Source organism: Stegastes partitus, unplaced genomic scaffold, assembly GCF_000690725.1.
Source record: "Stegastes partitus isolate 25-593 unplaced genomic scaffold, Stegastes_partitus-1.0.2 Scaffold222, whole genome shotgun sequence".
NCBI classification, from domain to species: Eukaryota; Metazoa; Chordata; class Actinopteri; family Pomacentridae; genus Stegastes; species Stegastes partitus.
The window spans coordinates 170,671-183,919 of record NW_007577953.1 but is presented as its reverse complement, the minus strand read 5'-3'; the positions used below and the strand labels follow the sequence as shown (position 1 = coordinate 183,919).

The 13,249-nt window shown below is 48.6% G+C and overlaps 1 protein-coding gene across 1 annotated transcript in view; it reads right to left on the bottom strand.

The window, feature by feature from the left end:
• Nucleotides 1-1,165: 1,165 nt before the first annotated feature.
• Nucleotides 1,166-13,249, bottom strand: part of mtmr11 (myotubularin related protein 11) — a 43,654-nt gene continuing 31,570 nt past the window's right edge. Inside the window, exons 10-16 of the mRNA XM_008281113.1 lie at nucleotides 12,491-12,633; nucleotides 11,387-11,457; nucleotides 8,444-8,616; nucleotides 7,401-7,571; nucleotides 6,915-7,130; nucleotides 5,515-5,832; nucleotides 1,166-3,333 (exon numbers count right to left, since the gene is read on the bottom strand). Coding sequence (XP_008279335.1) covers nucleotides 2,881-3,333; nucleotides 5,515-5,832; nucleotides 6,915-7,130; nucleotides 7,401-7,571; nucleotides 8,444-8,616; nucleotides 11,387-11,457; nucleotides 12,491-12,633 — 1,545 coding nt within the window. The 3' untranslated portion in view covers nucleotides 1,166-2,880. The remainder of the gene's footprint in view (nucleotides 3,334-5,514; nucleotides 5,833-6,914; nucleotides 7,131-7,400; nucleotides 7,572-8,443; nucleotides 8,617-11,386; nucleotides 11,458-12,490; nucleotides 12,634-13,249) is intronic.

Below are 13,249 nucleotides of genomic sequence, written 5' to 3'. Positions count from 1 at the left end.
CAGATGAACAGAACTGCTGGATCTTAACTGTGACGTTTACACTTGTGGGGTCACTTCAGAACATCCGTCTGATTGCTCCACTAGCAGCTCTTTGGGCCACAGGTTTGAGACGTGCTGTATAAATAACGGCGACCCGACTCTCTCCTCAGGTCTCCCACTAAGCTGAGCTCCAGCCAGGCCGGCAGCCTGGAGAGCAGCTCCCTGACCGGCTCGCTGTCGCTGGGCCCAGACCTGCCCCACTGCCAGTGCTGCATCACCTACGAGGCCCGGCTGAAGCGGCTCTCCTGCGGCCACCTCTACTGCGACCCCTGCTGCGACCAGATCGTCAACCTGGCCTTCGAGGACATCGAGGGCCTGTCCGACTACCCCTGCCCCATGTGCAAGTCCATCCGGAAGCTGGGAGGCCTGGGCCCCTCGTCGTCCGGGTACTTCTACGGGCCCTGCGGCATCCTGCAGCAGCAGCAGTTCACAGGGAAGGAGCACGGCAGCCGGTGGGGCTGAACTCTCTTTGAGGAAGAGATGTTGGACTCTTTGGGTTTCCTCAGCTGGACCTGCTGGGCTCTGAACGCACTGCCACTGCCATGATGGTGACTTCGGACTTTACTGTGTGTTGCTCTGTCGTCTGTGGTCATCAGCTGAAACATGAGAATGCATGACACTAACATCTGTAGGTTCAAAGTGCCAAAATGCATCTCCATAGACTGTTGGAGGCTTCCTGATAACACACAGAGCAGAAGGAGAGCTCTGCTGTCTTTGCTCCATTTGATCCCAAAGTGTAGTGAAGCTGCTCATTCATGTTTCCTGACAGCATGCAGGTTTCTGTATTCAAACACTGAGCCTCATTCTACTGAAGGCAGACAGAGAGACGAAGCCAGAGCTCTGGTCAGCAAACCGAGCAGATATTTTAACATTTCCTAACAGTCCAGTTTTTATTTTGTACGTTTTTCTGTGAACGCTTCGACCATTTTGCACATCATTCCTACATTGTTTTACTCCGACGGTACGAAACGTGCAGTCGCTTTTAAATCTTAGTTCTATTGTACAGTGCCATGCTACTTTTAAGTGTTCCAGATCATATTGTACATATTTATTTTGTTAAAAAATAAAGTTTGTGAGTTGTGTATGAGAACGGTTCATCTTTATTCTGAACAGAGGTGAGAGCTGGTGAACTGAGAGCACTTTTTATTCATCAGGATCAAAACATGCGAGTACAAAACGTATGTACATCTGGCAAATTTAGGTGATGTTCGTACCAAAAAAACATTAAATTACACAAAGATACAGCAGCAGGTGTGAGCAGGTTGGATCCATGCAGCAGGACGACGATGACCTGCTGGTTTTATCTTCTGGTTTCCATGGAAGACAAGCAGATGCATTGGCATCACACCTGGAAAGCTCTGAGCCTGTAGCTGATATCAGTGTGCCTTGATATTGATGTAATGAATATTTACAACAATTTAATAATTCATAGTGCTATCAAGTGAGGTACCTTTGACATGAGAGACGGTCGGCATCAGGCAAACATCTGACGACTGTTATCCTGCCTAAAAAAACAAAACATTAGAAAAACATCCTTTTTTTCGTGGACACGATGGTGCAAATTCATCCGTGTGTGGGAGTGACGCCAGTGCATCTACTTGACACCCACATCATGACGACCTGTTGGGATTTAAAGGTGCAGGACCCAAATGCTTCCTCTGTGCTTTAAATACAGTCAGACAAGTGCTTGACCTAAATGCCGGCTGCATACTAATGCACCAGCAGGCAGGAACAAAACCAGGAGGAAAGGAGCTCCCTTTGCGTCCAGCATGGTACCTTCACAAGGTATCCTCAAAGGCAGAACAACATCTTTGTTTTTTACAATTCCACCGTAAAAAACAAAAAAACGATGGAAGCATTTTCAAATAATACTAACTTTGGTAAGAAACGATTTACACACTTGTATGACATCATAAGTGATCGATAAAAATACTGGAAAGAAAGATGAGATAAGATTATATTACTGAAGCCCTGAAACGATCTGGCTCATGCAGAGTTCCACCGACAGCAGCCACATCGGGGCGAGCAGAACACAAAGAGCTGAGCAGCCTCTCACTGCTCCCAGCATGCATGTGCGTGGACAGATATGAGAGCAGAGCGAGTACCGAAATAGCTCCCATGCCCTAAATTCCACGTTGAAGTCAGTGGTCACAGAAACGCCGGTTTCTGGAAATCATCATTTTACTGAACAGCATTTTGCTTCTGTTTGAAGTCGATCAACAAACACTGAATCTAATTTTTTATGCTCAGAATGAACATCTACGGAGCTCGCTGTGGAAAACAAAAGGCTTCTGGAGACTCGGTTCAGAGGTTAAACCCACTGAAACGCATTCAGAGCCTTTATCTGTATCTGCCCCGTCGCTGTGGATAAGAGAGTAAAAATAGAAACTACAAGCTGTCGGTTGTTCTTAAAGGGTGATGTGACATGAGCAGCGATGAGCAGAGGCAGGTCCTCCTGCCTGCTCCAGATGTGCTTCCATTACTAAGCAGCCCTTTTTGTCTCTTTGCTTCAGAGCAGTGAGGATATATTGAATTAGAGGAATACCAGGATTTTGTTAACAAATATACAAAACAGTTAGAGTCACATTTCTTTCTAATACAGTACAGACGAGGCGGAGCAGAGCTGAGAACTCTTGCGCTGGTCGTTTCATATGACTGGAGTTCACTGTGGTCCAGCCCAGGTCCTCATGGTTCTGGTCACCTCGTAGTGACACCACAACACTGGGTCTGGGTCTCCTCAGGTCTTCATAGCTGTGAGGGATACGTCTGCATGTGGTGCAGGCGGGTGACTTCGTACCCGGTCATGGGGTAGAGTGGAAAACAGTGGAGATGAGGGGCAGATCAGGAAGCTAGCGAGGGCCCGTTGCTCTTGGGCAGCTTGGCGCTGTTGGGCGCTGGGTAGTAGCGCTGCTCGGGGCGAGCCTCCGTCCCCGACGAGTGCCCAAACAGGAATGTGTGCTTGTTGCTGCCGCCGGTGTCTTTGTGGGCAGGCCTGGATGGAGGGGCGGAGGCGGGCGGGGGGCCCCTGGAGGTCTGGTGGTTGGTAGAGGTAGGAGGGGCAGCCGCTCTGGGCGCGCCCGAGCCCTGAGGCCTCGACGACGGGAAGAGGAAGGTGCCGTTGTTGGTGTTCTGGTTCAGGTTGGTGTCGGTTCGCCGGGGCTCGGCTGTGGCGGTGGGTGTGGTCGGATCCGTGCTGCTGGAAACTTGTGCCAGCTTGTCTTTGAGCTGCTGCACCTCCTGGGCGAGCCGCTCCACGGGGTGGGGGTGGTTGGCGGAGACGGGGTGAGAGAACGCCTGAGGAGGGAAAGGAACACGGTCGCTGAATTAAATCCTTCATCCTCAATGCATGCAAACAAGAAGAACTGTGTCCTGTTTGAAACTAGAACTAGAACTAGGATCCAGCTCCTCTGTTCAGCTCTGTGCAGCTTCACTGTCTCCTGGGAGCTATCAGAGTTCACATCCAACATTTAAATGACTGTCAGACCAGAACAAAACCCAAGAGCTACACACCTGTGTCTTCTGGGGAATAAACCGCCACACACAGGTAAGCTAGCCACATGTTTTCAATGTAAAAACCTGATGAACAAAATGGCCGACCACCCTGAGCTACAGGAGCGCTGCTGATGTGGAGTGAGGGAGTTCTTCTGGACCTCCGACACAGCTGGATGCTGCCGTAGACCAACAGCCACATTCAGCCAGTTCTGAATGACGCATTAACAAATAGTCGGTTTTGTTTTTTCACACACTCGCTGTCAGTAGCACACGTAGAGTATCACCAGTCTCACTCAGTAACAGTCAGTGTGCTGCGGTCTGTACGCTGTGGAGGCCCAGCAGCTTCCAGCAGCTTCCAGCAGCTTCCAGCAGCTTCCAGCAGGCTGCCGCCTCATGCACACATGGAGAAACTTCTCAGATACTCTTCTCTGTGATCTCAGTTGTGCACACATTACAAGACTGGAAATACTGCTGCAGGACAACATGAAGACTGTTGTGGCAGAGGGAGACGTCAGGGCGCGGTGCACCGAGTCACATGACCTCACAGGGCAGCAGAGGGAGGGGTCAGGGCGCGGTGCAGCGAGTCACATGACCTCACAGGGCAGCAGAGGGAGACAACATGGAGACTGTGGAGGAACAACCTGCTGCAGCACCAACAACACCCAGAAAGCAGAAGATTAAACTGAGTCTGGATGAGAAAATGTCTGGAAGACGCAGTCAGCAGGGTTCGTCTGCTCTTCAGCTGGAACTGGAGGTGATGTTTTAACTCATACCTACGGGCTGGAGGGTTTGGTTGCTTGGCAACAGGCCTGTCGTTTACGGTCACCACGAATCTGTAAACGTGGAAGAATCTGGACATCAGGTCAGATCAAGATCATGGACCTGAGTTCTCCTCCGTCTGTCAGGATGGTAAATCATCCTGAAACTTCTACCATCTTCTACCTGAAGACATCAGCTGAGAGGTGTGTGACCACGTTTGGTGCTGGTTTGTCCCCGAGACATATGAGTTGGTTCACTGGGGGCTGTGACCTGATGCTGGAGCACGTTATCTACGAATCAATCTACAGTCCATCTGCATGTTGAAGTGTTCTCAGGCAAAACCGTGGACCTGAAGCGGTTCTGGTTACAGTTCTGTGGATGTGTGTGTCTGAACAGGCCAAGGAGGAACACGATGAAGTGCTCCGGCTCAGGCTGAGGTAGACACGCTATTGGTACAGCTGTGAAGGAGCAACGAACTTCCAAATAAGAAGCACACGAAGCAGGACTCATGTGGGTCTTTGGTGTAATTCTTGAGAAAACCAAAGAGAAGCTTTCTATCTGAATGCCGTTCCCGACACAAGCTGACTCCTGACTGAGCAGACATCTGGGGTCAATGCCGCTAAGAGCAAAGAACAAAAGAAAGGACTTGTGGGCTTTAAGCGGTGCTTTAATGATGTGAGAGGATGAAGGGGAAGGCGCTCTGCAGACCTGAGTTAAGTCTTTTAGCAGTTTGACAGATTTCCTCTGCAGCTCCCTGAAATAGACGCTGCACCACCCACACGGCCCTCCACTGCTCTGAGCATCACCATGGGGACGCTGACAGAGGCTCCAGCGTGTCCATATCGGGAGGTGTCCATCAACAGTTCCGACAAATCTGCACATCAGAGAGTCATCTCCTGAACAAGCAGAGGGTGGATGTAACGTGGGAGACATGATGACGCTGAGCAGAGCACATTCAGGAAGCATCGGAGGCTAAATAACGCCAAACACTGGCTGCCCACCTCAAATCAATGACGCACTCACAATGAGACACTCAGGCCTGGAATATTTGTGGCAGACAGCTGAAAACCGAGCTGCCCATCACACGCTTCACACACTGATGCACCACTTCAGAGGAATAAATCACATCCTGTTCATTGTTTGTTGTCCTGGAAATGAAGCAACACTGACTCACTATGATGCTTAACGACGGGTTCCCACCTGTGTACACAACTCTCCACATACCTGTGCATGGAGCGCCCCCCGCAGGTAGCACTCCCTCCACAGGCCCATGCAGGGCCCCATCAGAAGGGGCAGCAGGGGCTCGTAGGGGTCCAGTGGTCCTTGAGGTCCAGAAGTGGAGGTGAGGGCCTGGGGAAAGTCAGTCAGGGCCCACGCTTTGAGCAGCCTCTCCAGGCCAGGCACATTCTCAGAGGACAGCGCCCTCCGGTGGCTCTTCTTGTAAACACCTGAGCTGCCGCTGCGCCAGGGAAGCAGGTTAGCGGGGCAGGAGAACGTGCCTCTGGAGAGCAGGAACACTGAGCCGGGGATGGTGTCAGCCAGCTGGTGGGAAGGAGAAGACAGTCAGTCAGAGTCGTGGCTCAGACACACCTGCAGGAGGAGCATGACGCTGGAAACCAACCTGTAGGGTCTGTGGGTTTCATACAACATTGTGAGTTCATGTCACTGACGTGCACTCCTCTAGCTAAAGGCAAGCAGCTCACCAGGGAGCCTCGCCGAGCTAAACCAGCCTCTGGTTTCTACGGCACATTAAAACTACAGCTTAGAGTCACACAGAGAGAACAGACTGGCATCACGACATAGCCCAACAAATACTGACCACTTAGTGTTTAAATGAGTAATTTACATATTAAAGATCAAACCCCACACATATAATATAAAATCCGACCTTTACCTGACTTTAATACACATCCATAGAGAGTTATGAACGACTGAGATCAGCCTAACTACAGTGATAATACAGCTAAAGCGCCTTCATGTTATGAACTATGGAGCTTAGCTGAACTAATTTATTTTTTTGTTTTTGTTTTCTACACGTCTTTCTTCTGCTTCTTTTCCTCGTGACAGCTACAGAGGCTGCGCTGGCAGTTATTACGATTCAGAGCTTTCTGGGTTCCACGACACGGCATGGAGACCCAGAAAGCTCCCGTCCATCGGGATGATGAAACAGATGACATGCACTGCAGCATGTCTGTATCTCAACAGGATCAGCAGTTATTCTGTGGAGGCCTAAAATCCACAGATTATGTCAGTAAATTCAAGTAAAGCACAAATTAGCTCATCCTGTGTGAACGCTCCACATGAAACACAGACATGACGGTAAAACAAGTACATCACATGAGGTCCCTTTGTCATCCTAGTCCTGTGCAAAGAGGGCTAAAGTCTGTTTATTTATTGCTATATGTGTGTGTTTCTCTCTAGCATACAGCCAGCATTTAAACTGACTAAGCAGCTCTATCATTTGACAACGAAACTACAGCTGCTCAGCCAGAAACTGTGAGGAAAACATATGGGAGTGTTTGTTTTCAGCTGCACCAGGAAGCCTTCAGGTGGCAGCTGATCAGAGCTCCATGCACAGCCACCAGAGGGCGTGCTGCACCATGTAATGGACGTGGCAGCCCTACCCTGTGAGTGTCTGGGTTGGTGTTGAGGTTGCCATTGAGCAGCGGCTGCAGCGGGGGAGTCGGGGCGACGGGCTGGGTGAAGCGGTCTTGTGTGGGCTTGCTGTACTGCAGGGACCAGTCCCACACCGGGGGCAGCGGCGGGTCCGACGGATCCGAGGAGTCCGGATGCAGCACGTCTCTCCAGCCGTTGACCGGGGTGTAGGTCTGCCCGAGGTTCTTGGTAAAGCAGCAAGAAGGTTTGTCTTGTTATTGAATTTCTGTTCTTCGTAGCAGAAATCACATTTACATGCACACGGTAACCATTAGGAGCACTGCTTCAGTCAGTGCTCGTTCTCAAGACAAATCACATGTTTATCAGGTACTTCAGCAATATATCTGCACATCCAGACACCGGCAGACAGTCTGAGGAGAACCACACTGCAATAATGTCACTGTCGACGTCATTACGTTCATCACAACCTCATACATGCAGAACCTGCTCAGTACCTGCGAGCGTTTGCATCTCTCTCGCTGGGAGTTTGCCAGGAAGGTGGAGAAAAGTGGCAGCTGGATGCTGTCGTGTAGCGCCAACAAGAATTCATCCGTCAGCTGGAAGCGGGATGGATACTGGGACCACAGCTGCCAAACACAGTCCAGGAAGAGCTGGAAGACTGGAGCCTGGAGGGAACAGAGAGAGGACACTGTAGGGGAAGATGATGAAGAAGAGGAGGGAGCCACGGCAAACAGAAACCACGGCTTGGTGCAGGTTGGTATGCTTTCACATGGCAAATAAAAAAAACACCAAACAAACATGAAACTCCTTTTTTTCTTAAAAACAAATAATCCTAAAGCAGTGGTTTACGAGCAGACAGTGGTGTAGTCTGTCTAAATACTGCTGCGACTGGCTGCACCCGACTCAAAGACAAGTACAATTTACAAAAAAGACATCTAAATAAATACCCTCCTAAAGAAATAAAACAGCATTTAACAAAAGCTCATGAAGGTGCAGCATGTAGAACATTAAATGTGTTTAAACTGTAGTTTTATTAATAACAGCGACAAATAACTTGTAAAGTTTTAAATTCCTTTTCTAAGTTCCTCCTCGTCAAACCAAACCCGAGCACAGCTACAGCCCTGAGGAGTGCTGCTCTGGTCTGGATGAAGGAAGAATAAAAAGTCATCAAAAGAATAAACATGGCACCAGAAACAGAAGCTCCAACCAAACCTTAGTGTTCCACCTCCACACACGGTGAAGCACTGCATCAAGTGATGATTGAAATACTGGTTTCAGAAAGCTACGAACCCAGATGTGGAAAAGAGTGCAGTCAGAAGGTCATACAGCCTGTCTGACACTTTGTCCTTCATCTGAGCGATTAAAACCTGAAGTGCAGCATCATGCACACGCCGGGCTCTCTGCATGCTGGCTCTGGGTCCTGAGGCAGTCTGAGGGTTTCCTCGCCCCCGTCTTACGCCGCCGTGGGAGAGCAGCAGGAGTGTCACAGGAAATCCAACACCAGAGTGCAGCGTCGGCGTCAAACCTGAGCCCTCACCTCCTCCTTGTCGTTGTCGCGGCGGTAGTTGATGCGGCTGCAGAAGCGGTGGCCGGCCATCACCCACTCCTTCTGCACCAGGCCCTGGAAGCCCAGCTGGGTCCGACAGTGGGGGTCACACATGACCTGCACCAGGCTGGACACCACACAGCTCATGTCCCGGTCCTCTGCTTCTGCAATGTCAAAAAAAGAAGAGGGCACATGCTGAGTTTGACTTATGTTTAATCAACCTGTTTAACTCATACCGATGTACAAAGTGTTCTGCTGCTCTGGTTTGACTGTTATTTATATTATTATTATTATTATATATTTTATATCACGATTATTTATGTGCTAATGTTAAAATTTAAACAAATCATCCTGAGATATGGCGCCCCCTGTGGGACACGGCGCTACATGAATGCATCTGCTCATGCTTACAGCAGCATGTCCACATTCAGGTGGGATGCTGAACTCCTGCACAAACACTGGCTTCACTGTGTCTCTATGAGCGCAGCACATCTCCTGCTACACGTGTTCACACATCGACTGGGAATCCAGTGCACACAGTTCCCAGTTTTAGTGCACTGAAGGGGCACACACATCAAGACTTTACAACGGCCATTTAATTCTGCTCTTATTTCTCCAAAGAGAGGACGAGTGAGAGAAAATGAGCTGCAGAGAGAAGCTGTGACAGAGAACCAGGTGCAGACATGAGCAGACTGAGAGGGTCTCCTTAAGTTCAGCTGATGTCTGATTGGTTCAACCACACTGATGATGTCAGGGCCTGTTTGTCACTTACAGCTGCAGAGTGGTGCAGAAAGTCCACCTCCAGCAGCAACAAGTAAACATCCTGAGCCGAGCCATTGTCTGAGTGATGCAGTGTTGGGTCTGTCTCTGGGTGTTTATGAATGTACAACAGGAAGCCACACCAGATGATCAGGCATCAACAACAGCCTACTGTCTGTAAAATGAGTCACACGGTGGAATCTAAAGGCAGAATATTATCCTCTTAGATCATGCTTCTTCTGTATTCTGTGTACTGTCGTATGCAGCTACAACCTGGCATAACGAAGGTTACTGTCCGGCTCCACGCCGACAACATGAGCAGGCAGAACAACAACAACACACCCGCCTGTCGTGGAGGTGAAGCTAAGGACTCTGCAGCCAGACGCTCTGAGGTCACCTCACATCACGTTTGGGTTTACCTGGTCATTACGGCAGCATCCCCCGTCACCTGATCCACCTCACTGCCAGGTGGTGATCAGTTGACACCTCAGACGCACAACAAACAGCAGCAGCCACCGCCTTCCTCTCAACACAGAGCTGCATCAAGGTGACCCTCTTGTTTAAGGAGGGAACCTCCAGCACAGTCTTGGGCTCACTGTCCATCACAGGGAACAGCATCAACCGGAGCCTCTAACAAGAAGTTTGGTTCTACATCATCTCCTTCCCCCACAGAGTCACGGCTCGTCCTGTCGTCTGATACTAAACAAGCACAACGTCACGATAGCAACAACACCCAGACTGCTGCACGCCACATCCTGGCTGATGGGCCGCAAATAGACCTGCTGTGTTTTTAGGCTCAGACCAAAACTGAAATGAACAACAGGGCTGCTGAAGACCAGACGATCACATCTCCCCCAGACAGTCACAGAAATACAAAACACCTAACTAAACCTCTTCTACGGTAAAATGAACTTTTGCTGGACATGCAGCACAGTGTGTATACACCATAGGAGAGGTTTAGGAGACTGTTTTGTATTTCTGTGACTGTCTGGGGGAGATGTGATCGTCTGGTCTTCAGCAGCCCTGAACCTGAAGTTGCTCCTGATGGCAGCAGCACCTTGCATGGAGCTCTGTCATTGGAGTATGAATGTATGAATGTGTGAACGGGTGAATGAGATATGAAACATATAAGTGCAGAGCATTTATATATCCGGTATGTCATATATGTATACATATTTAGATTCATCATGCTTTGCCCACTGTGTTCATTAGACCACTGTTATATCTGTATTTTTAGGCTTATTGTGCTGGTTGTAACTCTCATCCTGCCTCATCTGTGTCCAGCTGCTGTGACGGGTCCATTTCCCCGATGAGGGATCAATAAAGTTTATCTTATTTCATTGTTTATGTTCTTATCAATCACCATCGAGGTCGTGTCTGATCAGTCCTAAACTCATTCTGTAACAGAACCTGCACATACAGAAGAACCATAAAGAACCATCTTCAGCCACAAGAAGAACCAGGAGCCCTGCAGCAGGTCATACATCTCCCCACAGATCCCTGAGGCCAGCTTCACAAAGACACACTGAGACCACGGCTCAGATCTCACTAACCGTCAGACTTTAGTTCAACCTGTCAGGTATCTGCTGCACAAAGCAGTTCAGAACCTGACAAGTTCAAGTAGGATTAACACAGCTGGACAAGCGAGTGAATTAAAGCTGCGTTCACTTCAGCAGAAAACCTTAAAAGTCAGATTCATTTATCAGGATAATTGAGTAGAAGTAGTGCTAACATGGAGATCAGGTGGTGGTGAGCCTGAGAGCGCTACAGGCTCAAAATAAATCAGCGTTTCTTTTAGTGAGACGGACTCAGAATAGAAACATCTGACCTGGTTCTCCTGTTCTCTGAGCAACCTACCAGCCAAGCTCATCAATAAACTGATCACATGTTAGAGGTGTTGCTGCTTTAAGTTAATTGTATATTTACTATTATTCAATCTATGAAACTAGGTGTGTTCTTCCTGCATGCAGTCATGTGCAGCAGCTGCAGCAGGTGTGATGGTGGATGCTGTACGGCAGCCTTTGACAGAGTGCATGTCGGCTCGCTGGAGTGTGGCTGTCCATAGTATACAGGTACTTCAGGGCAAGCCCTAATGTGGCATTCATGAGAGGGAGGTGCTGTGAATAATGAATGGATTGAATAATACGAGCCGTGCTCCGGCATCATGTGACTCACCTTGCAGTGCCACAGTCAGGTGACCACCCCGAAGCAGGCAGGCGACCTCTGAAGCCTTCCTCAGACAGGACCTACACACAGAGGCCAGGCATCACACACACTCATCATCTACATGCTAGAGGTGGCTGGATGGCACCGACACCACGTTGGTACCGTTTAATACTTACACAAGTTAACTTTCAGTTTCTCTTCTATGTTCAGAAACCGTTACATCGTGGTTGTGCAGACAACGCTCCTCACGTCTCTCCTCTTTTTTTCATTTTCATATTCATGGTGCATTCACTTAATAACTGATGACGCATTGTTCTACATGAGCTGCTTTGGTAAGTATTGGTACCGGTACCGCCAACACTGGGCCTGTATTTACTTGGTGTTGGATCGACATCACGTTTTGCAGAACGGTCCTCCCCTACATCATACCGACACCACTGACTGGGCAGCGACTGTGTTCAGTTTATTGAATAGGAATGAACTACACCTGTTACCTGTTGTTTGTTTTGTCTGTGAAATACTTTGACCTGTTTTGAACTATGATTGAAAACATGCAAAAAGTTGTACAAATGGGTCAGAATTTAAATATACAAGCTTCTCATGACACCACAAATAAAAGGAAGTTAGAAGACTAATGCTGGTTTGCCTATGAAGTTTAATAAGGAGGATAAAGGTTGTGTAGAAGAAGAAGTCTGAGCTCTCAGCTTTGCCATAACAACGATCAAACCTCTCTGTGATGTGGACCATCGCTGTGTTTCACTACGTACGTTATATTTGATGTGTTGAACACAGCCGCGGGCAGCTCTTCAGCTTGGAGTCGTCTGTCTGGGTTTACATCTGTTTTCTAATTAGGCCCAAAGTCTTACATTTAAGTTTGAACTGAATCTGACTTCAGGCTAAAATCTCACACCTACCGTACATGGAGCTGTCAGCTTTCAGGACTTTCATGGTTTATCTGCAGATTTTCAAGGCTTTTAAAAGGACCTTGATAACTTGAAGTCTTAAAATCTTCAGCCAGTCAACACATGAGTCATGTTAACAACACAGAACCATCAGCTGGAAGAAGCTGACAGCTTTTTGTTGGGGGCCAGACCGGCCAATCAGAGCGGTTACCTGGTGTAGTCCAGCCAGTGGGTGTTTTCCAGGGTAGATAACCATTTGTCATCAGGCACCGACACAGATGTGGAGATATCTGCAAGCCGAAACAAGGAAAAGGCATCAGACCATGTTTGTGTCATCTCACTAAGGTGTCTGAACTAGAACTAAATCCTCTCTGCTCACTTTGCAAATCATTTTATCACGTTAACAATTTACTGTCTCACTTCCTCGTTTTACGTGTTTATTTATGTTGTACCCAGAAGCTCACCGGGTTCTGGTTCCGTAGTGTGATTACTGACACAGCAACGTTCCTCGTTTACTAGAAAAGCCAATTTAATCTTGAATGGGATCCTAAGTGTAAAATCCACATAATCTCAGGGGGATTAGTCGTTTACAAAACCGCTAATGTCTAGTTTTATTCTCAGTCCAGCTGTTGTGGAGACGTAGAGCCCACTGCCGCTAAACTGACCAAACACAGGACGATCCGTGGAGCGCTCAGACACAACAGACTAAACACTGACGAATGTGTGAACCGAGATAATCTGTGACCTTTAAACAATGTTTGTGTGTGTGTGTGTGTGTGTGTGTGTGTGCGTTAGCGTGAGATGGGTCAGCATTTCGGTCCCAAGGCCTGTGGCTGTGGACGACCGTGGGTTTTGTCATCTCTGTTCTTACTCAGCCCTGGAATGTGCTGCCTGTGCTCACATGACAAAAGCAACAACAAACACAGGCTCACAAAGCCCGCTTTGACCCGCCACAACGTGGGAAGAACCA